Source organism: Malus domestica, chromosome 13 (assembly GCF_042453785.1).
Source record: "Malus domestica chromosome 13, GDT2T_hap1".
Classification (NCBI taxonomy): domain Eukaryota; kingdom Viridiplantae; phylum Streptophyta; class Magnoliopsida; order Rosales; family Rosaceae; genus Malus; species Malus domestica.
Window position 1 is genome coordinate 20,554,924 of NC_091673.1, and position 25,918 is coordinate 20,580,841.

The 25,918-nt window shown below is 40.5% G+C and overlaps 2 protein-coding genes across 3 annotated transcripts; both read left to right on the forward strand.

The window, feature by feature from the left end:
• Positions 1-854: 854 nt before the first annotated feature.
• Positions 855-4,625, forward strand: LOC103453483 (uncharacterized). Of its 2 annotated transcripts, none has more exons than XM_008393028.4 (5): positions 855-1,335; positions 2,107-3,339; positions 3,553-3,702; positions 3,797-3,977; positions 4,308-4,625. In XM_008393028.4, exons 1-5 carry the CDS (start codon positions 1,093-1,095, stop codon positions 4,487-4,489), a joined length of 1,989 nt encoding a protein of 662 aa, XP_008391250.3. In that variant the 5' UTR covers positions 855-1,092; the 3' UTR covers positions 4,490-4,625. The 2 variants fall into 2 exon arrangements, with proteins under 2 accessions (XP_008391250.3, XP_070666720.1); XM_070810619.1 differs by having other exon boundaries at positions 1,105-1,335; positions 2,093-3,339.
• Positions 4,626-12,324: 7,699 nt separating this feature from the next.
• On the forward strand, positions 12,325-14,367 carry LOC103424134 (large ribosomal subunit protein eL14z-like). The gene is made up of 5 exons (XM_008362208.4): positions 12,325-12,475; positions 12,607-12,708; positions 13,654-13,783; positions 13,887-13,999; positions 14,173-14,367. Exons 1-5 carry the CDS (start codon positions 12,473-12,475, stop codon positions 14,227-14,229), a joined length of 405 nt encoding a protein of 134 aa, XP_008360430.3. The 5' UTR covers positions 12,325-12,472; the 3' UTR covers positions 14,230-14,367.
• Positions 14,368-25,918: the final 11,551 nt, after the last annotated feature.

A 25,918-nucleotide genomic window follows, 5' to 3' on the forward strand; every position in this document is an offset into this window, starting at 1 on the left:
AGTTTTACACTTTCGGTTTGGTTTTTTCGACCTCGGTTCTGTATTCGGTTCCCTTTTTTTTTCAGTTTTTCGAACCCACCCCTAACCACAATAGTGGTGCCGCAAAATCCCATATTCCTATCCCTTTTTTTTTCTTTTAAATTGTTAGGGTTTTACAAACCCTAAATTTGCTTCTAATTTATGAATATACTTTGACTCACAAATTCCACATAGCATAATTGCATAATGCATGAAACAAATATATATATATATTGACAAATTTATGAACATATACAATATGTATATTAGAAGGAAAATATAAACAGGAAAATATAAACATAGGGGGGTTCATGCATCATGGGGAATGTTTTCATACTTCAAGGTCGTTTCAAATATCTTCCTTTATTTTAAGCGTACCTGATTGGCAGAAAACTACAAAAGCCTTTGAATTTGTAGAAGATCATTCTCATAAAGTCATAATTGCATCTCCAATGCATTGTATCACGTTCAACATAGAAAAAAATTAAGTTGAATCAATAGCATGTAGATCAATTCAATAAAATAATTAATCATAAAAAGAATGATTAAAACGTAATACTCTCTTGATTGAAGAATAAATTCTTTTGTTAGTGCAGCGTCAAGAGCGTGCTGATAACGTGTTGTAGGCATAATTTACTGAACAATTATGGAGGCCATAGAGAGAGAGTGCGGCATAGAGAGAAGAAGAGAGATGTGTAATTGTGAGTGTGTGTTATTCTATCCCATTGTGCCTTTATTTATCGTAGTTCCTTACCCTTTAAGATTACAACATTTAATAAGTAATCTACTCTTAATAGGAATATAAGATATATTCTCATATCTACTAAGATTTATTCAATTATATTCCTAATTTAATAGGAGTGCAACATCCTTTTGGCTGAAAAAATAAAAAAATTGGGGATACTCATGGATGATTTTCACTTCAACCCCTCTTTCTAGTTTCTATGCCTACTACCCCAATTTCCGACATATCGCTGGAAATATCGGCCGATTTAGCCGATATTTTAAACACTATTTGTCGTAGCCAATCTCAACGCCGCCCACACTCCGTTTCTAGCTCGCTCGCTCCTCCTCATGGCCCTTCTCCTTCTTCTCAGACCGGTCCTCTTACTCTCTCTCTTACTATCCGCCCCAATTCTCCATTCCGAAGCTGCCTCGGGATCGGTGGTCCAAGAAGAAGATTTCTCGGAGGAGTTGCTTCTGAGGCCATTGCCGGATCGAAAGGTGCTGGCCCACTTCCACTTCTGGAGCAGGGCCCCACATATTAGCTCCAGTGGTCGCCACCACCATCTCTTCCCCAAAGCCATATCTCAGCTGGTAGGTCCCTTTTATTTTGTTCAAAATCGCTAATTTGGGATAGGGTGAGCCAGTAAACAGATAAAGTTTGGATCTTGTATCTGGGTTTTGTTTAATAGAGTGCTTAAGGTAGTTGATAGCTGATTAGGTGTTGTAAGTGTTGAAATTTACGTGTTTGAGCTTTTAGGATTGAGATTCAGTTTTAGTTTTAGGGTTTATTAGAATTAGCACTCTGGAGGCATCTGCTGGTGTTTTTTTTTTTTTTTTTTTTTTGTGTGTGTGGTAGGTAGTGTATCTTCATGTAGTTTACAAATTAACAACAATTTTGCAAGGGTGGATTGTATATGGTGTTTGGAAATTAGAAACAACAAGTGTGTAACAATGACTCATGGAGGAACTGTTAGTTTTTTTGCTATCAATGTTCTGTAGTGGAATTCGCAACCCAAATGTGGATGGTACAAGACTTGACTTTGTTTGCATGCCAGTTAATCGTCACTCGGCATTTGGGAAGGTTTTGGGTACTTGATTCTCTTAGGTTAAACCAGATTGCAGCCGACATTTTTAATGTTCGCTATCATGCATTCTTCTGCTTCTGCTTGTCCAGTATATAATGCATCCGAGATCCTGACAAGTGACAACCCCTCGACCCCCTTTTTTTAACATTCTTCTAAGTGTTACTGCTTGCACAACCCAACTGTCCACTTGCCTCCAATATTTTTCTATGAATTTATGAAAATTTTCTGTAGTATCTTGAACTACTAAATAACTTGTGGGATAGTGTTGGTTGGACAGGTTAAGAAGTTTCATGTTAAGGAAATGGAATTATCCTTCACACAAGGCCGATGGAATTATGATCGCTGGGGTGGGTTTGATCCCGTAGCAAGCAACAATGCCAAGCCTCCTGGAGTTGAGTTGTGGGCTGTTTTTGATGTCCCTCATGACCAGGTGGATGATTCTTGGAAGAATTTAACGCATGCTCTCTCAGGTCTCTTTTGTGCATCAATCAACTTCCTGGAATCGTCTACAACATATTCCGCTCCTGAATGGGGATATCGCCCAGCGGCAGGCAGTCTGAGGTATGGTACATTGCCTCGTGAGGCTGTTTGTACTGAGAACCTAACTCCCTGGCTCAAACTCCTTCCTTGTAGAGATAAAGCTGGGCTTTCTGCATTAATGGATAGACCATCTATCTACAAGGGATTTTATCATTCACAGCGGTTGTGGTTGGCCTCAAGTGAAATCGAATCAGAGGGGGTAGTTTCAGGAATTTTTCTTCAGCAAACACTCACAGTTGTTGTAGAACCCAATAGTCAGATAACTGCTATGACTTATTCCCATGAAACAAAATTGCAACCAAGCTGGTCCTTGACTTCAATTTTTGGGAGGAAGGTCATTGGAAGCTGTGTGCTTGCTAAATCTTCCACCATATACGTTCAGCTTGATAGGGGACTGGTTGCTCAACTGGATTATTTGCAGAAAGAAAATGAGATATCTAGTCCTGATGAATCTGTCTTTGAGTTGTCTGTCGAGCCAGACAATGTCTTAAAAGAACTGAATGGCTTTGAAAAGAAGAGTCCATCTGTTTTATATGAATTTTCTATCGAGAATTACACTGAATCTAGGCCATTTGATCTAGGCCTAACTTGGAAGCGTCCTGTAGTTTGGTCATGTCAGAAAGCACCATTACACGCTAGTAGGTTCTTGATGGGAAGTGGGAATGAAAGGGGTGCTATCGCAATATCCTTGAGATCTACGGAAGTGAGTGATTGGCTGCTGGGTACTGATATGGGTGAAGGCAGCTGCAAATTGGAAGTCAAAGTTTTTCAGGTTGTGCCGTGGTATATTAAGGTTTACTATCATACACTGCAAGTGTTTGTTGATGAACAACTTCAAGCAGTTTCAGATATCGTTGAAAAGATGCGCGTTTCACCTTCTGTAGACAAGGTGTCACCTGGGTTGATGGAGATGGTCCTGAAATTCCCTTGTGGAATGAAATCAGCTGCTATAACCTTGGATTTTGATAAGGTAATTTCTTTTTCTTTGTTCTATAGCTATGTGAAAATTCCTCTATTTGCTAAACTCTGCGTAAGCTCGTGCAAAACAATGGCTGACTAAAGCGTTGGTGATAGGAACTTCAGTATCATATTTTTTGCTCGGAACACACACTGAAGTTTGAATGTACACTTAATTTCATCTGTAATTGTTGATTTTCTTATGACTGTTATAATATCTATGTAGGGCTTTTTGCATATTGATGAATATCCGCCAGATGCCAATCAAGGATTTGATATTCCATCAGCCATAATAAGCTTTCCCAACTTCCACACAAGCATGCAATTTTTTAAAGATGAATCTGTGGATAAGTCCTCCATCTTATCCAGATTCCAGGTATTCTATCTGACATATTGTTCTTTGGTACATATTTCAATTCATGGATTTTTATACCTATTTTTTACTCTATAATTATTATTTTTTTCTTCAGGAAAACAGCACTGTTCTGGCATACACAGAAGTATTGCTTGTACCCCTGACAACACCCGATTTTAGCATGCCATACAATGTTATCACAATTACGTGCACTGTCTGTGCCTTGTATTTTGGTGCTTTGCTCAATGTGCTTCGAAGGCGTGTTGGCGAGGAGGAAAGACTTGCGAAGGGCAAAGGTTAGATTGTTTGTAGCGTAATATTGATTGACAATTTCGTGGAGATACAACACGAGTATTAATTTAGAACACCGCATAAGTTGCATATGTTGAAACATATCGATTATCTTTTACAAAATGCCTTAGGTTATACGTTCCCAAATGTAATTTGGTTTTTATTTGGATTTTCATAATGCATCTATTTGGGTTTATTTACGGTCAGGAACAGAGTTTCATGTGGCTGGTAGTCTGCTTTTAGTTCAGTCTGGATTCCATACGCCCTCTAGGATTGATGTATTTCTCTATGTACTTGTTACTCTTTCATGAACAGCTTCTGATGTTTGCTTGCAGATGCCAATAAACCTGGTCGGCTCCTTCAGCTGCGATCTAGGTTGTTTGCCAAGCTTAGAGGAAAACAGTACGAGCCACCTCAGCCATCCACCACTTCATCGTCCTTCATTAGTCGGAAACTGATACTTTTTACCCTTGTGGCTGGGATTGGTGTCTATTGGCAAGTTTATGTTGAATGGTGATTATGTCCGCTTGTTCTTCATTACAATTATATTTTAAATATTTTTGTATTTTTAGGATTTACGGTTTAGAGAAGAGCTCGAATTGAGATTGAAAAATTGACAATTTGCAAGAAATTGAGTTATAATTTGGAAACAATGGGAAACAATTTATGTACACGCACATAACTGTAGTCTGTAAGAATCAAGCATTTGTGTATATAGAACAAAATGGAAACAAAAGAGTCCGAGTTAAATATGGACTGCTAGGCTTGGGCTGCTGGTCGGGCTGCATATGGCCCACCAACTGACTTGGCAATGTGCATGGGGTGGAGTGGTTTCGGCCCCAAGAGGGGATTATAGCCTTTCGGCTTGGCAATTGGTGCATGGGTGGAGATGTCCTTTGAAGTGGAGATTTCAGTTAAATCACATTTCAAGTCGGTATAATAATTTGATATTAAGCATGTTGTCTTAGAGACCTCCTTTCTATAAGTTGAACTACCTAAGGCATCTAACTAAAGTGAAGAAAATAAGCGAACACGCATGTGGTCTAACATCTTAGTAGATAGGTGTTGACCCTAAAAACTACTAAGCTTACATGATGCGCATACCGAATAATTAATAAGCTAATTACGTCATTCGGTTGTGTGCGGGGCGTGCCAACTCGTCGGCCGAGCTCGGTCGAGGAGTAAAATATGTTGATGTTGCGTTGGGTGCGTTGTTGACTTCTGAATCTCGCGACTGCGGCCGAGGAAGGAACACTCGTGGCCTTCGGGTTTTAGAGCCTGAAGACAAGGCTGCTAGTTCTGCGAAGTTCAATATCAAATTCGGCTTTCAATGTGCCGAATGTAGTAACTTGTAACACCTCACTTCGCCGAGAAGACTAATGAGATGACCTCTGCCAATAAGGATTCGAAAATCCTTCTTGATCGAGACTTGGATAGATAACCAGTCGGCCACGTCGCAGTGCTGTTTATCCAAATTGAAGATGATTCACAGCCAGCTGATTCTACGGCAACAGTGTTGTTTATCCAAACTGAAGATGTTCGCCAGTTGCCTTCACAGTGCTGTTTATCCAAACTGAAGATGTGTTGGCGAAAAAGGAAAATAAAAATCTCAAGGTTGTTGAGAGGTTTCGCGTAGAGGGAGGGTTTGCGCAGGGCAGTTTGTGTGTTGAGTTAGAGGTCATTTTCCGTTGTCATTGCATCTGTATTTATAGTGACTATATGCTTGCTTGGCACGACCTGATCCTCGAGTACAATTTGACTTCAATCCCAACTAGACAAGCGAGAGCTTATCATTTAGAAAATAACAAAAAAAATAGACAACCTGACTTTGCTTCAGTATTATCACCATTATCCAAAATACCAATTTTTCCTTTCTTATCTTTTGGATGCATTCCACATGGTCATTTCCCTATATCATGATAGGCTATAACCTATCACCTACTTAATTATCTTAAAAATTTGTTTGACCAAATAGGAAAATAAAAGAATATTCTTTCATTATCCCTTCAAGGCCCATCTGATCATGCCATCCCATTCTTCAAGACTTATTTGATCACGCCAAGTGCTGATCTCTGTATGTTCTGTCAGCAAACCCCAATTAATTCGAACTATGTTATTGCTTCTAAATTGGAGATAATTTGAAACTCATTTATCCCGTATTAGAAAATGTCAAAATAATTCACCATTAAAAGATAACATCATGATTAAAACCACAATACATCCTTCAATAATAATTATCTTAACTACTTTGTCATCCAACGGTTGAGAGCTATGTTCATCAACGGCCTCGATCGCTTGGGCTGATGGTGTAAAATCGGGTCCAAACATTGCCCCCCAATTTCCTTGAGCTTCGGCTCGTGAACTGAATGGTTAAGGAAATTAATTGTTCGTAACCAATAAAAACCTGTCGCAGCTCTTGACTGCGGAGGTCGAGAAAATTTGGAGAGTCAAGAAAAAATAGGGGCCGAGACAAACCACTCCTGGTAGCTTGGCCTGTCATCCATCAAAGATGTTGCAATCACTTTTCTGAAACAATCACACTCTACCAAGTTTGGCCTGTCATTCAACCATCCACTACCGTCATTCGGCTATTATTATCATCAGTCAAATAATTAATAGGGCCAAGAAAAACCCGATTCTTGGTAGCTGGGCTTGCCATAAATCATGAATGCTCTGATCACTTCTCGGTAATGGCATCCTAAAGAGCTATATATATATATATATATATATAACCCCACGATCGACTGGTGTATATATCTATGGCATCTTGACGTGACAAGACATACACATATATATACATACATATATATATATATATATGTATATTAATCCCATGAAATGATGTCGGCCATGACTATAAAATTTCGAACAAATGCCCACAAATGGCTTTGTTAAAACCAAGGCTTAAAATGATGTTGTTAGCCATTCATGTCTTTATCACACTCTTTTTTGACTTGATGACTAAAGCTATGGTCGAAGAAACATGTGGTCGATGATAGCTATGGCCGAAGACAGGAACTGATGACTTAGTAATTAGGACTAGTTGAAAAATTAGGAAGCTGAGTCGTCAGCGGACCGAGGATTTTATCCTTAGTTGTTGCATCTTGACTAACTCGTCGACTTTGGTCCAATCTCAATTTTTTATCTTGGCTTGGCATGATAATCAAACTTCAGGCGAGCTCGGCATGGCCGAAATGTTGGTAAGGAAGAATGGCCAAGGATGGGTAGGTGTAGAGCATGCTGCAAATATTCTTTTTAGCTGTCGAGGTTACCTAATTTTATCAGTCATTCATGTTGTGGATTTCGACCGAAATAGTCTACCAAAAACTTTAATTTTTTAAACCGAGCACACCATCTTTTAGATTGCCGCACCACCTTGTTGCCCCCTTTATTTTCTTATACATTGGCCTGAAAGGCCGAATGGTTAAGAAAATAATTTATTTATTATATATATATTTTAGCAAACAAAAATAAAAGTGGTTGAACCATAATTAGGAGGAGGCGAACGATGTTTTGTTCCGAGCCGAGACCGTTTAATACCAATATAGCCAATCAAACTGTGCACTAGGCCGAAAAAATGATCTCCAAATATTTGTGACTTGGTGAAATATTTTTTATCAGTCGCCGAATGTGTTGAACAATTGTCATGCCCCCCAAGCATAATAATTTCGTCAATTTCGGCTTTTAACTCAAACAACTGAGCCGAATGGGATATCTCTATATCGGCTTTATCACCAATAATCATATCGATTGGCGTGGTTTTTCAGCTAGGCGCATGTCTCGGCCTTGTTCGTCATTAGAGCACTGTTCTGACGAATCATTTTCTAAGTTGATTTGTGGCTTAGAAACTTTAACTTTTGCTTCTAGGCCTACCACAATTTCTGTCTCAACTGAAAAAACAATTGCCCCCCGACCTCTAGCCCTTTTTCAAGAATTCTACAGTACTCCTCAAGTAGTTTTGTTTGCTTCTTGACACTTTCCTTTAATAGGCACCAAATCTCATCCTGATTGTGATCTTGATATATCATGTGAACTTCGTAGTTTTAGCACTTAGTTGGTGCGAAATATATAAGCACACAAATTAAACCCTCTTTTTGTCAATTGTAGTAAAGAATATAAGTAGGGATCGTTCTAGGCCGGGGATTAGGAGGGATTGCTAAATCACTTGGAAACTGACTTGAAAACATAAAAACAAAGTTTAAAACACTAAACTAGACTCAAAGAATGCAAAACTATACTTTAAAATACTAAGATAAACAAAAAGATTCAAAACAACAAATAAACACTCAAAACTGACTTAAAAACACTTTCTGGGCAGTTTTGAACACCTAACACTAAATTGGACGAAATTGGGTTATGACTTGACTCAAGACACTTAAAAACACAAACTAAAGTGATTACTGACTAATCTAACAATTTGAAATAAATGGGAGATTGATTCTTGACGAATTTGAAAACAAAACAAACTTTGTAAAACAAAACAGATTGTAAATGAATTTGAATGAAACTTATGGATGGAAGGCTAGCTAGGAGGTTCTTTTCCACACATGTCACACTTGCATACAAAATGATTTCCAGTTGCTTTTCGATAAACTATGAATACTCAACGCCTCAAATTAACCGTGAATTGCACTAATTAACCCTCAGTTTTTCCACAAGTTATTAGGTTGGATGATTGCATACGACAACCCAAAACATTCCCTACAAGTTCCCTACATGAATTGCATAATAGAGATACAAGCAAGAATCATTAAGTTCTATGAAAACCATAAGTATTGACGAGGCACTCGTTACTATGATTTGCATGAAACTTATGCCAAGAATTTACTTAACGTGATTGTGACTAGCAACCTTCACTACTTGTGAATATAAGTTCATAACGATTAGGTGAAACTCCCTTATATTCTAGCGTTAAATTCATGCATGAAAATTAAGCGTGCACTCTCAACCAACATACACAAATCAGGTTTTACACGAACGGATAAGTAAATTGAATTCACAACTTATGAATCACAACTGGATGTAATCAAATCATATTGTAAGCATGAACATAGTTTCGAATCACCCCCTAACTAAGAGGGGTTTAGTTCCTCATGCTCGTAATTACACAAAGATAACTTAAATTAAACATTGAAATCAAAGATAGAAAACACCTAAAAACGCTCCAACACTCCCAAAGCTTGGGCATAGGCACGACACAAGATGTTCCTTCTCATTCCTTCCTTGCAATAGTCACGGCATAAGAGATTTAGAACAGGTTTTGGGTGGTTTTTATGGTGTAGAATGGATGGGGAATGGTATGGAAAGGTTTAGGGTTGATGGGTGGTGTGGCTAGGGGTGGTGTTTGGCTGAATTTTTAGAGAATGGTGATGGAGAGGTGTGGCTAAGGTAAGGGATCAAAATCTGTTATGTTTGATGAATATGGGAGGTGGTATTTATAGGCTTGAGAGAGGACCACTCCATTTCCTTTGCATGTGCAGCTTGTGTGGGTGTGAGTTGTCATGTTTCCCCTTTACATTTACACACACACATGCTTCATCATTTCAACCACAAAACACACCAATTTTCTGCCCATGTCGTGTGCTTTCCTTCCACTTTGCATGTGGGTTTTCTGCCATGTTATCATCCTAGCTGTTACACTTGCACACACACATGTTCTTTGCATCATTTCAACCACAAAACACACACATTTTCTGCCATGTTTCTCCTTTACATTTACACACACACATACTTCATCATTTCAACCACAAAACACCCACAATTTCTGCCCATGCCGTGTGCTCCATGTGCTTGCTGCTGCCATGCTCTTTTCTTTCCATGTGTTTGCTTTCTTTGCCATGTGTTTGTTGCCATGTTCTTTGCTTTACCATTACACTTGCACACACACATGTTCTTTGCATCATTTCAACCACAAAACACACACATGCTTCATCATTTCACCACAAAACACACCATAATTTCTGCCATGCCGTGTGCTCCCATGTGTGTGCTGCAACAAGGGGTTTATTTAAAGGGATAAAGGAAATAAAACCCTAGGTTAACTAGGTAAACAAAAATTAAGTCTAAAGCTTCTACAATTTAGGGAAACAAATCAGAAATTTAAAGGAAATAAGCTAAAAGGTGTGGCAAGGCTTTAAAGTAGATTAGGAAAGTGTTTAAATGCAAGATTTAGGAAAGAATGACTCTTCCTTGCACGGCAAGGAAGAGTAATGGCAAGGGTGGAGCACACGGCTAGTTGCTTATTTTTGAACACTTCGTTCTTTATTTGTCTTGAATCCAATTCTTCACATCATCATTCAATCCTAAGCTCATTTGATCTTCAATTTCGTCCATCTTCTTACCTCCAAGCATATGCAATCCATTTGATGCACAAAAACTGCTCCAAACGACTCCAAAATGCACATGTGTGCATACTTTGTCCTTAAAACCTGAAAACACATAAAAGTGACTTTAAACACTAAAATAACTAAAGAAACACAACGTAAACGTACGAGAACAAGCCAATTAAGTTGCATAAAAATGCTCCTATCATTAGTCCCATTGGCCGTGCTAAAATGTTGACCCTAAAAACTACTAAGCCTACTTGGGGTGTAGGCCGAGTAATTAATAAGCTAACTACGTCATTCGGTTATGTGTGGGGCATGCCAACTCGTCGGTTGAGCTCGACCGAGGAGTAAAATATGTTGATGTTGCATTAGGTACGCTGCTGACTTCTGAATCTTGCGACTGCGGCCGAGGAATGAACACCTCGGCCTTCGGGTTCTAGAGCCTGAAGACAAGGTTGCTAGTTCTGTGAAGTTCAATATCAAATTCGGATTTCAATGTGCCGAATGTAGTAACTTGTAACACCTCACTTCGCCGAGAAGGCTAATGAGATGACCTCTGCCAATAAGGATTCGAAAATCCTTCTCGACCGAGACTTGGATAGATAACCAGTCGGCCCCATCGTAGTGCTGTTTATCCAAACTGAAGGTGCTTCATGGCCGGCTGATTTTACGGCAACAGTGCTATTTATCCAAACTGAAGATGTTCGCCGGTTGCCTTCACAGTGATGTTTATCCAAACTGAAGATGTGTTGGTGAAAAAGGAAAATAAAAATCTCAAGGTTGTTGAAAGGTTTCACGTAGAGCGAGGGTTTACGCATGGCAGTTTGTGTGTTGAGTTGGAGGTCATTTTCTGCTGTCATTGCATCTGTATTTATAGTGACTGTATGCTTGCTTGGCACGGCCTGATCCTTGAGTAGAATTTGACTTCAATCCCAACTAGACAAGCGAGAGCCTATCATTTAGCAAATAACAGAAAAATAGACAACCTGACTTTGCTTCAGTATTATCACCATTATCCAAAAAAACCTATTTTTCCTTTCTTATCTTTTGGATGCATTCCACGTGGTCATTTCCCTATATCATGATACCTATCACCTACTTACTTATCTGACAAATTTATTTGACCAAATAGGAAAATAAAAGAATATTCTTTCATTATCCCTTCAAGGCCCATCTGATCATGCCATCCCATTCTTCAAGACTTATCTGATCATGCCAAGTGCTGATCTCTGCATGTTCTGTCAGCAAACCCCAATTAATTCGAACTATGTTATTGCTTCTAAATTGGAGATAATTTGAAACTCATTTATCCCGTATTAGAAAATGTCAAAATAATTCACCATTAAAAGATAACATCATGATTAAAACCAACAATATATCCTTCAATAATAATTATCTTAACTACTCAGTCATCTAACGGTTGAGAGCTATGTTCATCAACGGCCTCGATCGCTTGGGCCGATAATGTAAAATCGGGTCCAAACAATAGGGTATTGAGTGTTTACTAATGCGTTCCGAGTTTGAAACTCACATTTTTTTTGTTTTAAATTAACGTAATAGTTTTAAATTCTCTCAATTTCTCCTAATAGTAATAATATTAAGAAAAAGAGAATTTGATGCTTCAAATATAGATTAACATATTAACTTAATGGTTATATTTTTGACCAATTTTTTAATTTTTTTTTAAAGATGATATTTTGAGAAAATAATAAACTGTTTAAATTGGTTAAAACTTGAAATACAATGTGACGTATGCTACAAAAATTATCTAAAGCTTATTTGAGGTAACTCGACTCAGCCTCACTCAAATTTGATAATTCTAATTCACCTTTTATTAAAAGGAAAACTAATGAAAAATGTTTGAAAACTTTGAGTTTTAACGATAAGGACAAAATAAAGAGTAAAATGAATAGTACCAGGTTTGACTTTTTAATGTAAAAATGTGAGTTTTCGTTAAAGTGAACAGTACCGCGAGTTTTTCGTTAAAACTCACTTTATTAAACAACCAAAATAAAAAAAATAAAAAATGAAATAAAAACATCCAAGTTCACCCTAAATAACAATAACAAAACCCTAAATCCCCGACCTTGGCTACATTTGTTCGTCTCCGCTCCGCCTCCTCTACCGCTACCGCTACCACTACACTACGAGAGCTCTCACACCAGAACCAGAAAATGGTGAGCTATCTCTTCTCCTCCACTCTAATCTACACACCCATTGGATTTCCTTCTCTGTATACTCTTTTAATACGACTTCGTTTCGTTCTTGTTTGATCTCACCCTGTTTTGTTTTGTTGTTGTTTGGACAGCCTTTCAAGAGGTACGTCGAGATCGGAAGGGTGGCTCTCGTCAACTACGGAGAGGACTACGGGAAGCTCGTCGTCATCGTCGATGTCCTTGACCAGAACAGGGTACCCTTCTCCTTCATTTTTCCATTTTTTATTTTTTATTGTTGAACTTTATTGAATTTTATTCTTTGGTTGTAAAGTTCGAATTTTCTGCTGCATTCTTTTTTTAACGTAGAAAATTTGAGGGGAAATAGAAGGACATTTTTTGGGACTTCATTTGGGTAGAGTTGGAAGCTTCAGTGCTACATATTTATGCTTTTTCCTCAAGTATTTTGGAGCTAGTAAGCAGATTTTGAGCTCTATGAACTGCGTTGTTATTATTGTTTTCGGAATCTTGGACTAGAGATTTACGACCAACGCAACCATTCCCTAAACAATAAGGTCACCTACTGTGTTGTTTGAGTTGTATTTAGATATATAAATGAGAACAAATCAACTAATATATTAAAGAAAGGGTTTTGGATTGAAATAACGAAAATTTATAATTTGTGCTTCGCCATTGTGTTTTGTATGTGTATCCCTTGGATGCATGTTGGGATGTCTCTTGATTTTTAGAAGAGTCTAATAACTATTTTGCTGAATGGGACTAGGTACGATGGGAATGTTAAATAATTATAATTTGAATATACTGAAATCTGTTTCATCTATTGGAAGGGCTAAGGTCTAGCATCTCATGCAACTTCTCCTCTGGCCCATGGATTTTGTTAGTTTCCTACTTGCTAATGAGAAAATTTTAAGATCTAAACTTTTCGTTTGAGTGCAGATTATAACGTGATTACCAATCCAATCTGACCCGAATTTTGTTTGGTTGTATAACTTGTATTTATTTGGTGTGATAAATCACAACGGTAGAATTTTGAATTGGTGTTGATTGGGCTCCAATCAGAACCAAATCGATCTCTGCCCATCTGTAATTGTATGATGGTGGTCTTGTCATATCTTCAATGTATTTGTGATGTTTTTTCTGCATTGACGTCAGCGTTTTGATCCTCTGGTAATTCTCTGTAGGCTCTGGTTGATGCCCCTGATATGGTGAGGTCCCAAATGAATTTCAAGAGACTTTCTCTCACTGACATCAAAATCGACATCAAGAGGGTCCCCAAGAAGAAGGAACTGGTTGCTGCCATGGAGGCCGCTGGTAAGCTCAACTCCTCATAAAAAGTAAGTCTTTTTTTTTAAATTTTTATTTTTTATTTTTTATGTCATAGTTTTATTCTAAATAGTTGTATACGTGTTGGCAGATATGAAGAAGAAGTGGGAGAACAGTTCGTGGGGTAGAAAACTGATTGTTCAGAAGAGAAGGGCGGCTCTTGATGACTTTGATCGGTTCAAGCTCATGCTGGCTAAGATTAAGGTTGGTTGTTTTGCCATAAACAAATCCAAAGTTTCAAACCATGTACTTCTTTCTTTAAAAGCGCCTGTTTCCTTACGAGGCTTAGTTTCGAATGTTTGTAGACGGTCACTATGATTTTGTTCATCTTTGTCATGTTGAACTCTGTCGAGCTAATCCCTTTTCCTCATTTGCAGAAAGTTGGGCTTGTCAGGAATGAGCTTGCGAAACTGAAGAAGCAGAGTGCAGCTTAGGCAATATTTTTAGTTCACAATTTTATCTTGGATTTTGTTTTCGAAACTGTATCTGATTAATTTTAGATTTTCAGATATTTTTTCCATTTCTAATATCATTGACACTATGTTTTGATATATAGATCTTCAGTTTCTTGTGGCTTGTGCTTTAATATGGTGATTCTGCACCTATAAGTACCCGAACCAAAAGTTAGTATCAGTTGTGACCCCAGCTAGAATTGAGTTCATCACAAATGTATTTATTACTCGCTAAACATGTGAGTTGAACTTGAGAATTGCAGTAACTTTGATTGGGAAATGAAATGATAACTGCACATCACTTTTGATCTACTACACGCTCTTGTTTAACCCTATTTGTTGGTTTTGTTTGATTTATGCAATCCGATGGTTAAAAAGAAAAAGGGGTGTGTGCGAGGCTAAAATTGATGTGAAATCAATTTTCTTTTGGTTTTTGAGTTTTTCACATTTGCTAAATTTTGGGTATTAGAATCAATTGACTTTCTGCCTATCCTGAGTTTACTAATACATGTGGACATCAAAAGAGTGGGTTTCCTCGTAAAATCCGCAGTTCAATGTATGAAAATCTAGTTGATTTTGTTCTCCAATAGGAATATTTAGCATTAATCATAGGGAGAAAATAAGGAGTCTCCACTAGGAGTTCCGTAGATGAATCCTTATCTTAGGAGGTGGAGAGGGAGCATAATTAGAATTGATTTTTTATTTTTATTTTTATTTTTTTAAATCCTCTTTGAATTCTAGTTAGGAGTTCATTTAGAGAGCTCATTAGAGATTATCTTACTTCCTATACGCTCAAGTTACCCCAATTCTTTTTTTATTACAGAAGATTAGAGCATTTCAATCATGCCCTCTATGTTTTAGTTAGCTAAAAAGACTTTAGAGTTACTTTAGGAGCTCCCTTAAAAAGGAAAGAGATCCTCTCTGGATCTCTTCCACCAAGTCCACCAGATCAAGTGATTCGAACCCTTGAGATTTCATCAAACGGCCAAAAATTATTATAGCTTTTAAAAGATCAAAACAGATGGGCTGTTGGATGAAATTTCAAAAGTCCGGATCACCGAGGTTCTCTTTTCACTGAAAAATTCTACTCCAATCATATTCTCTAGTTTTTTTTTTTGGTCAAATCATATTCTCTAGTTTAGAGAGTCATAATATTTTATTTAAAATATTGGTAGTTAATGACAGGACCTTCTTTCTCACCTCAGATTTAGGAGCGTGTGTAGATAGAGTGATGAGAGATGGATTTTTTCAAATTCTCCTTAAAATTTAGCTAGGAGCTAGCTCATTTTGAGAGCCCATTAGAGATGCTCTACTCTAATTTATATTAAGGAGAGGGAAAAAGTTTGCACTCCAAGTTGCAGTTGGTTAACTAAAACAAGCCGTGGAGACAGATAACTATTAGACCAAAAGCGTTGGTGAAGGTTGGTGGAATGGATAGGATTAGAGGACTAGTTAGACAAGGATTAGATCGGATAGATTGGGTTTTTTAATCTATTGTTTGGTGTGGACTACGTCCATAGGATTGGATTGGATTGAAACAGACGGAGGCACAACCCACCAACGACCCTCTCGCTCACGACCCACCCACTACATCGCTTGCGACGACCCGACGATCTACCAACTTGACCACGGCGCGCGCGATGACAGCCCACTAAACGGGCCCTTAAGCTTTGGGTGAAGTTCTTTATTGACCGAAAAGAAAAGCCCGTCGAAACTTCTACTCTTTCCCCCTTAGTTTATTTATTTTTTCTTTTGAATCACCAGGTGAGAGGTAGATACGATTTCCTACTTCAAAGAGAAAAGCACAACTAGATCAAAAACTCGTTCGCGTTTATTTAGTTTGATATTACATATCCTTCTCCTCATAAACCCTAAAATTATTAGCTTATTCTATTAACATCCCACATATTGTTGATTAAACTTCACATACTTAATACACACCACATTTGCTTTTTCAATTAAAAATTATCTTAATACACCCTATATACTTTCTCATAATACCCTTACACCCTACATTCTCATACACCTAATATTTTCCACATAAACCGCGCATTTTCTATACACCCCACATTCTTCAAATCTTATAATACTCATTTGCAATTTTTATAAATTAAATTGAGAACAACATTCTTTAAAAAGAGAAGTCTACAATCCGGTCTGTTGAGCTTGAGTTTCATTGGGTCATCACAACGAATCTCCTTTTCTCTGTCTCTGTTTGGGCCCAAAATATCGGTTTGGGCCGAGATGTATTCTCGGCCCGGAAGGCCATACAAAAAAGGTTACTGTGGATCATTTAGTTCGTGGGCTTCCTAACCTAGGTCGGTCAAGTCATGCTGCGAGACGAATAATTGAATCCTGGCGCAATAAGAAGTCTCGGCAAGATATGGATAAAAGTGAATCCGGTTTGATAAAGGATTGGGTTCAAAGTCATAGTGAAAATAGGACTGGTCAAGATGGTGTTTGATGAGAAGAAGAAATCCTAATCTGAGTAGGGTTGTAACTCGGTCTAGAAAGTGCCTGGTGCTATAAATAGAAGAGGCTGTGCATCGTTCAAGATCCCCTCCAATTCAACATACAACTGCCCTGCGCAAATTCTCTCAACAACCTTGAGATTTTTTCCTTTTCTTTTTTCGCCATATGAAGGTAACCGGTGATATCTTCAGTCGGCATAGATAGCACTGTCACCGTAGAACCAGCCAGTCTCGCAACATCTTCAGTCGGCATAGATAGCACTACGTCGAGGGTGACTGGTTATCTATCCAAGTCTTGGTCGAGAAGGATTTCCAAAAATCCTTGTTGGTTGAGGTCATCTCATTAGCCTTCTCGGCGAAGTGAGATGTTACAATTTATTAGGCTCGGCACATTGCATGCCGAGTTAGTTTATGATTGGATACTCTCAAGTAGGATTTAGAGTTCGGCATTCCGACGGCCGAACCACGTTTGTTATTAAGACATATATCCGCTTTGAGTATTTGTGCCCTTACACTTTGGTGTCGATTCGGCGTGAGTTTACTCTGACGAATACCATCACTGTGACCGAATCCGATAGTGACGATTTGTGAACTTCGTAAGAATATTAGCATTGTCTTCAGGTTCGAGAACCCAAGCGGCCGAGACGTGTTTCTTCCTCAGTCGCAATCGCGAGACGCAGAAGTCAGCCGCGCACCCAACGCAACATCAACAAATTTTACTCCTCGGTCGAGCTCGACCGACGAGTTGGCACGCCCCGCATTCAATCGAACGACGTAGTTAGCTTATAGATTACTCGACCTGTGCGCCACGTAGGCTTGGTAGTTTTTAGGGTCAACATTTTGGCACATCCAGTGGGACCCAGTGCTAAACTACGAAGTTCATGCCAATTGAAACACGATCGGTAAAAAAGAAAACAGCTATGGGAAAATCAACAACCGATTTGCCAATTCAGAACATAGGACAAAGTGTATCACAGGCACAAAATCCCCTTAGTGCCGTGACATCTGAGTCCACAAGCGCGACTCGCCGAGAAAATGAAGTTGGTCTCGGCGGTTAGCGTTGCAGTCTAGAAATCCCTAACAAAAACACCTGCGTTCATAATGAAGGGATAGTGGAGGACTGTGATGAGGATGGTGGTGAAGGCTCTGATCCACCAACAAGATCGTTTCTTCAAAGACGGCTTGACGAACAGTCTAGGGCGGTTGAACAGACGTTTAGTCGAGGAATCGATAAACATCATGACGTGATACGCAGTAACAGTGAGGTACAAAACAGATTGCTTGAAATACTGGTTAGCAAGGTTTGCGACGACAGGTCATTCGATCTTTCTTGGCAATTGCCACCAAGGAATAATCTGTTGTCAATAGTACAGGCTGAGCCAATTCCTACTTGGCTCAAGCCAATTGACTTAGAAAAAAAAGAGGATCGAGTAGCAGGACAGATGAACTTAACCAGAGAGTGGAAGTAACGTCCGTCGATATAACCGAGGTCCAGCAGATGATTGATTCGGCCATGAAAAAGGGGCCGAAGTTCTCTAAATTCATCCATCCATACCCAGCTTACATGGAACGATTCTGTTGACCCTAAAAACTACCAAGCCTACGTGGCGCGCAGGCCGAATAATCTATAAGCTAACTACGTCCTTCGGTGAATGCGGGGCGTGCCAACTCGTCGGCCGAGCTCGACCAAGGAATAAATTTGTTGATGTTGCGTTGGGCGCGCGGCTGACTTCTGCGTCTTGCGATTGCTACCGAGGAAGGAACATGTCTCGGCCTCTTGGGTTCTCGAACCTGAAGACAAGGCTACTATTCTTACGAAGTTCACGAATCGTCGTCGTTGGATTCGGTCATAGTGATGTTATTCATCAGAGTAAACTTATGCCGAATCGACACCAAAGTGTAAAGGCACAAATACTCAAAGCAAATATAAGTCTTAATAGAGAACGTGGTTCGGCCGTTTGAATGCTGAACTCTAAATCCCACTTGAGAGTATCCAATTATAAAATAACTCGGCGTGCAATGCGCCGAGCTCAGTAAATTGTAACACCTCACTTCGCCGAGAAGGCTAATGAGATGACCTCAATCAATAAGGATTCAGAAATCGTTCTCGACCGAGACTTGGATAGGTAACCAACCGTCCTCACCGTAGTGCTATTAATGCCAACGAAAGATACTGCGAGATCGGCTGATTCTACGACGACAGAGCTATCTATGCCGACTTAAGATATCACCGGTTGCTTTCATAGTGCTGTTGATGCCAACGGAAGATGTGTCAGCGAAAAGAGAAAATAAAAATCTCAAAGTTGTTGAGAGAGTTTGCGCAGGGCAGTTGTGTGTTGAATTAGAGGAGCCTTGAATGATGCACAACCTCCTCTATTTATAGCACAGGATACCTTTAAGGTCGAGTTAAAACCCTACTCGGACTAGGTCTTCTTCTCCTGATCAAACACCAACTCGACCAGTCCTATTTTCACTATAATTGTGAACCTAGTCCTTTATCAAGCCGGATTCACTTCCAGGTTATTAATCCTGCCGAGACTCCTTATTGCGCCAAGACTCGACTTATCTTGCAGCATGACCTAACCGACCTAGGTTTGGAGGCCCACGCACTAAATGATCCATGGTACCCTTGTTGTAAGGCCTTCTGGGCCGAGAATGATTCTATACTCGGCCCAAACTAATATTTTGGGCCCAAACATTACCCCCTCGCTTCTGAGGTCTTCGGCCTGAATTCTTTGGTTGAGTTCCAACCTTGAAAAAGCGAATCTAACACTCAGGACCCAAATACTCTGTTTCCAAGGTGCGTTTATTTAGCACGATTGCACGATCTTGGTCCTGCTGACCAATACACCACGTGGCACCCTTTAATATGGCCAATCCCTAATAATGACGTCTAAGGCGTGCGACTTCCTGAACAGTCATACCATCATGACCTTGTTGCTGAACATAACCATGCCACCTCAATCCGCGAGACATTCATCATCGTGCAGACGCCAAAATGTCTTTCGCCATAAATCTCGCCGCCACACGCAATCGTGGGCCCCCAAAACACGAAACCCTCGGTCTTCTCAACTGGATTCTCTGAATGTTCATAATGATCAGTGAATTCTTCGGTCAATTTTACCATTCATTTTGAATTTCGAACGATTGCCCTTCCTTCCACAATTCTATAAATATTGAAATTCTCTCATTTGTACTTTACGCTTTCAAATTTTCTGAAATTTTTTGCCATCGCTTTCTAGTGCATTTCTTCATTCCAGGTCTTCGTCTTCAAACCTTAACCTAGAAAGTTCTTTTCTTGTCATCCCTTCAAATCATTGACCATGGCCTCCTTTATCTCCAAGCTTTCTAAGGAGTGTGACCAATGCCAGTAAATCATCGATCGAAGTTCAATCAAGACCATCCGATTTAAGAGTGACATGAGTACCCCTCATCAAATCTTGGGTCCTTTCTTTAAGGCGGCAGTACCATCCACCGTCACTGGGCTTCTTCAGAAGCATTGCTTGTCACCCTTGCTATAAGGGTTAGAATGGCCGAAGTGGGATGTGGTAAGGCCCCAAGGCTCTTGGCCCTCGACCACTACAACCCGGGCGGCCTAGGTTGTACGAATGGAAAAGCTCTTCGGCGAGCAATGGAAAGTTCTCAGCATTTACGACGTCATTCATCTCTCGTCCATGGAGGTCATTCTGGACAAGGAGCTCCTTCTAGCGGCCTTATGCTTCTGGTGTTCGGCCACCAACACCATGGTCCTCCCTCTCGGCCCCATTGGCCCCACCATCCTTGATCTTATTGCCATCTTGGGGACTTCCCTTACTGGAATCCCAATCGACGCTGCCCTTTCTGGGTACCCGTCGAACCTCAACTTGAAGGCGCTCTTCGACAAGCGGGCTATTGAGATGCTAAGCGGTGAGGGCCAAATACCTTCGAAGGAAGAGGTTCACAAGCTTCACAAGAACTTCTTCAACTATAACACCCTGTATCTCCATTTTGTCTGCCGAGGAGAAGAGGCTCTGCGAGAAGGAGAACACGAGGCTTTCCTCTTTTATTGGTACAACAAATTTATCTGTTGTACTAAATCTAATTGATGTGAAAATTATGTTGACACACAAATTAACCCTCTTTTTATCGATTGTAGTAAGTATGTAAGTAGGGATCGTTCTAGGCCGGGGATTAGGAGGGATTGCTAAATCACTTGAAAAATGACTCAAATACGTAAAAACAAGTTTAAAACACTAAACTAGACTCAAAGAATGCAAAACTAAACTTTAAAACACCAAAACAAACAAAAAGACTCAAAACAGCAAACAAACACTCAAAACTGCCTTAAAACACTTTCTGGGCAGTTTCTGACACTCAGGAAGAATTTGGACGAAAATTGATTATAACTTGACTCAAGACACTTAAAAACACAAACTAAATTGATTTCTAACTAGTATGACTCAACAAAGAAAAGGGGGATTGATTTTGGACGAATTTAAAAACAAAACAAAACTTTGTAAACTAAAACGGATTTTAAAACGAATTTGGATGATTTGAATGGATGGAAGGCTAGCTAAGGGGTTCATCTCCACACATGTCACACTTGCATATAAAACGATTTCCAATTGCTTTTCAATAAACCATGAATTCTCAACGCCCCAAGTTAATTAGGTCCGCTTAAATTAACCCTCAGATTTTCCTTAAGTTATTGAATTGGATGAATTGCATACGACAACCCAAAGCATTCCCCACAAGTCCCCTACATGATTTCATAATAGAGATACAAGCAAGAATCATTAAGTTCTATGAAAACCATAAGCATTGACGAAGCACTTGTTACTATGATTGCATGAAACTTATGCCAAGAATTTACTTAACACGATTGTGATCAACAACCTTTACTACTTGTGAATATAAGTTCATAACGATTAGGTGAAATTCCCTTATATCCTAGCATCAAATTCATGCATGCAAACTAAGTGTCGACCCTCAATCAACATACAAGAATAAGTTTTAATTCACATAGATAAGCAAATTGAACTCACAACTTATGAAACGCAATTAGAAGTAATCAAATCATATAGCAAGCATAAACATGGTTTCGAATCCCCCCCTAGCCAAGGGGGTTTAGTTCCTCATACTCGCAAATAAACAAAGATAAATAAATTTAAACATTAAAACAAAGATAGAAAACACCTAGAAACGCTCCACAATCCAAGCTCCTTGAATGGCATGCACGGCTCCAAGAGTTCTTCCTTCTTCTCCTTTGCAAACTCACGGCACAAGAGGTATATTTGGGTGAATGGTGTAGTGAAAATATGGTAGAGGATGGTGACTAAATGGTGCAGCAAAAGATGGTATTTATAGGCTGAAATTCGCAGCCCCTATGTAGCAAAGGAAAAGGATTTAAAGGCCTAATTTGTATAGGATAATAACACACAATCCTTGAAGGAAAAGGCTAAGGCTTTTAGAGACCAAGGGGGAAAGGAATAATCAAGTTTCTAGAAGTTCTAGAAAGGTTTGGGGCGTCACTTTTGTAGGACAAGGGATAAGGTCTTCTAGAAAGGTTGTTTTGTGGCTGATTTCTAGAAAAACAAGGGATAAGGTATGGCACCTTTGTAGGAGTGGATAAGGGCTTCTAAAAACCAATTTTAATGTGTCCTAATCTAGTTAGAAACCCTCCTAAGTGGCTGAAATGTGGATAGTTTAAGATTAGGATAAGATAGGATAGGATAAGGTTTGTTTGGATAAGATAAGCTAAGATAAGGTTATGGATGAGGTTTTGGATAAGATTCCTTCTCTTGAGCTGATTCTTTGACTTTAACTCTTCTTCTTCACATAGGAAACCTTGCTTGAGTAGGAAACTTCATGTGTCTAGGAATCCATCTTCAATTAGGACTCCTACATTGATTAGGAATCCTTCATTTAAGCCATTTCCTACTTCAACTAGGAAACTTTGTATCTTCAATTCTTCAACTTCAAAACACATTCCTAGCTTCATCAATCCTTCAAATTCGTCCATCCCTTGTGCTACATATGCATGAACTCCATTCTAGCCCAATTTTGGTCCAAAATGCTCCAAATTGCTTCCTTTTGCTCACTTTGTCTCTAAAACCTGAAAACACATGAAAATAGCTTAAAAGACTAACTTAACTAAGAAAACACAACATAAATGCATAAGAACTAACTAACTAAGGCGCATAAATATGCTCCTATCACTAATAAGTGTCTGGTCGAGAATATGCCAGTGGCCGAAGCCCTAGCTAGCGGTCACACTCTAGCACTCAGCCCGGCCATTCTCGCCCATCTCCTACGCTGCTTGGTCGAAACGACCCTAGATAAGGTCGATCCACAGCAGAATGGTTCCCTATGGGTCTTCTAACTCTGGCTGCAGGTCTACTTTGCTCCTCTTCGGCCAACAATTACTGATTTCTCGGCCCTCAGTTGGCTTTTCGGCCAATCCCCCCTCACTAAGTCGAAGAAGTGTTCAGATACTTTTTCGCTCTTGACGACCTTTCTGATGACGAGTTCTTGATCTGCCGCCGTCGAGAATACCCTTCGTCGATCAGACTCCTTACATCCGTGGCGTGCGGATGAAGATGCCGACCTTCGTCAATCCTGGGGGTTTTCGTGCTTGCCCGCTACTTACCTCTTAGTTGTGAGGGTCGCCGAGCGAGTTAGGAAGTGTATCACCCCAACTTCCTCGCTCGGTAGCTTGGCTACCTTCAAGGTTGCCCCGTCCCTCTTCTCTCCTCACGGTCCGTCCTACGCCGCGGACGCGAACCTAGCTCTTCAGAGAAGGAATGCAATGATGCCAAAAGAGAGTTCCAGGAGCGGTGCCAAAAATTCCGTCTTCGACCGGTCACTCCAGAACCTCTTTGCACTGACACCTTCGGAAATTGGTGGGAAGAGTATACCCAACAATTTTTTGGTGTTCCGGTCGAAACCGTCTTGAACAAAATCTTCGGTGATCGACCTAAGAAGGCTCCTGGCCCCCAACCCCAAGGTAACAGTTTATTTGTACCTTTTTCCTTCAATTTTGAACTATTGATCGGCTTTGCTGATTTGCTTTTACTTTTCCAGGCAATCGGCCATTGAAAAAGGTGGAAGTGGTCGCTACGGCTGCGGTCGAGAAAAAATTGACCGTTTCCAAGAGGGCTAAGACCGCTGTGCAGGCCGTACTGAGCAAACGGCCTCGTCAAGAGGTCGAGCCGGTCATCAAGCTCCTCGGCCCGCCAAACGGGTAAAAAAGATGGCGAAGAAAGGGGAACGGGAGATTCACGTTATCTCTAGTCAAACTACGGGGGCGACGACTCCCAATGTTTCCCCTTCTCCCCCCATCACCCAAGCTTTGGTTGAGAAACGGTCTGTTCCGACCGAAGAAACAGTCCAAGTAAGGCCTGTTTCTAAAGTCGGTAAACCAGTTGTTGTTCCACCGGTCGAGGCTACACCCGTCCCGGAAGAGGCAGTCTGTGTGACCGAGGGAACTTATCCTAAAATCCAATACCCTCGGCCTTCGTTCTGGAAGAGAGTGACGGGAGTGACGAGGTTCCACTGGTAAGTCGATTTCGACCCCACCGTCAACCTCCTCCTGTGTTCGAGGCGGCTGTCCAAGTCGGAGAGCTAGAAGCGGCCGACCGTGGCAAACGACCTATCGGAGAGCTAGAAGCGGCGGCGGAAACGCCCATTCATCCGCAGGATCAGGACCTCAATATTTCTCCGCAGGAAGCCACTTCGGCCTTCGTAAGTACCCCCTACTGCCTTTCCTTAGTTATTTCTCTGCTATAGAACTCTAAACCAGGAAAATACTAAATGTCAGGTGCCTCCTTCTGTGTCCCAGGCGGCTATCCAAGTCGGCCCCTCTATGGCCGACCGTGGCAAATGACCTGTAGGAGAGCCAGAAGCGACGGTGGAAACGTCCGTTCATTCGCAGGACCAGGACCTCAATATCCCTCCGCAGGAAGCCACTTCGGCCTTTGTAAGTACCCCTTACTGCCCTTCCTTGGTTATTTCTCTGCCATAGAACTCTAAACCAGAAAATACTAAATGTCAGGTGCCTGTACACTATTTTCATCAAAAATTTTATGCGTCGAAGGGCGTTATCTATATTTCTTGGCCGCCTTCGTGGCCCTCGAACGTAGATAACCTCCATCGGCCGCATGAACTGAGAAGCAATCTAAGATACTGGGCTCAGCCATTAAGTTCTTTAGGTTCGAGCAATGATCCTGAAGACATGGCCGAAGTCTCCTCCCAGCAGGTTTAAAAACAAAACCTTCTTGCTACATTTTTCGTGATTTCCTTGAGCTTAAACTGATTTTTGTGTGTAGGCTTCATAGGAAGTCGAGTTCAAAGCCCTCCTGTCAAGTACCGCTGTAGCGGCTAATCCTTCGACCCCTACAACTGACCCCGCCGATTCAACTGCTCTGGTTCGGGTGTAAGAAGTTTTGTCTCTCTCTGTGTCGCAAGTCCTTGAATGCAAAGACCTCGATTTATTGGGTGCCTGCCTAAACGACCTCGGCGCGGACGGTCAAATGAGCGCCGAAGCCATCGTTCAAGCGTCGTCTGCCTTAGAGCGAGTTCGGGAGACCTTTAGTGTCATTGAGAATGCTATTCGGGCTGAGCAAGATCTGAAAGCTGCCATGGCCGTCCAAGACGCTCTTCGTCCGAAGATTGATGCTTTAAAGGTGAAAGGGGAAGCTTTGGCCGACCTCGACCGTCAAATAGCCGAACTGGTAGAACGAAGGTCGGCTATTGCTTCCGAGATTACAAAAGACTTCGAGTCGGGCGACAGAGATTGTTTGACTGAGTATGCGGCGAGCGCAAAAGGAATCGAGCAGTTGAAGATGGAAAAAAAGAACCGGCAGGCCGAGGTCATAATGGGCGAGGTGCGGTGGCTGGAGCTTAAGGCTCTTCTCGGCACTCTTCTTCCTTCTTCGCCCTGAATTTATTTTAAATGCAAACTGCTCGACCAACTCAATTTGTGTATTCTTTTACCGATCGCAGTGAAATGAATTTCTATTCCCGCATTTCCCATGTGACCGGATAGTACTTATTTAAAAACTTCCCATTGATTGACAATTTGTGAACTAAACCAGTCCAGTCTCTAAGATGATATGCGCCTTTACCGAGAACCTTATGTATGACGAAAGGCCCTTCCCAAGTCGGCGACCATTTACCGAACCTAGGGTCTTTAATTCCTACGGGCAACACCGTTTGCCAAA

Excerpts from the sequence above, each read along its gene's own strand:
- LOC103453483 (XM_008393028.4), top strand. The coding sequence starts at position 1,093 with ATGGCCCTTCTCCTTCTTCTCAGACCGGTCCTCTTACTCTCTCTCTTA. Across the intron at positions 3,340-3,552 it reads TAACCTTGGATTTTGATAAG|GGCTTTTTGCATATTGATGA; the intron begins GTAATTTCTTTT and ends ATATCTATGTAG. Across the intron at positions 3,978-4,307 it reads AAGACTTGCGAAGGGCAAAG|ATGCCAATAAACCTGGTCGG; the intron begins GTTAGATTGTTT and ends GTTTGCTTGCAG.
- LOC103424134 (XM_008362208.4), top strand. Across the intron at positions 12,709-13,653 it reads ATGTCCTTGACCAGAACAGG|GCTCTGGTTGATGCCCCTGA; the intron begins GTACCCTTCTCC and ends AATTCTCTGTAG. Across the intron at positions 14,000-14,172 it reads TCATGCTGGCTAAGATTAAG|AAAGTTGGGCTTGTCAGGAA; the intron begins GTTGGTTGTTTT and ends CCTCATTTGCAG.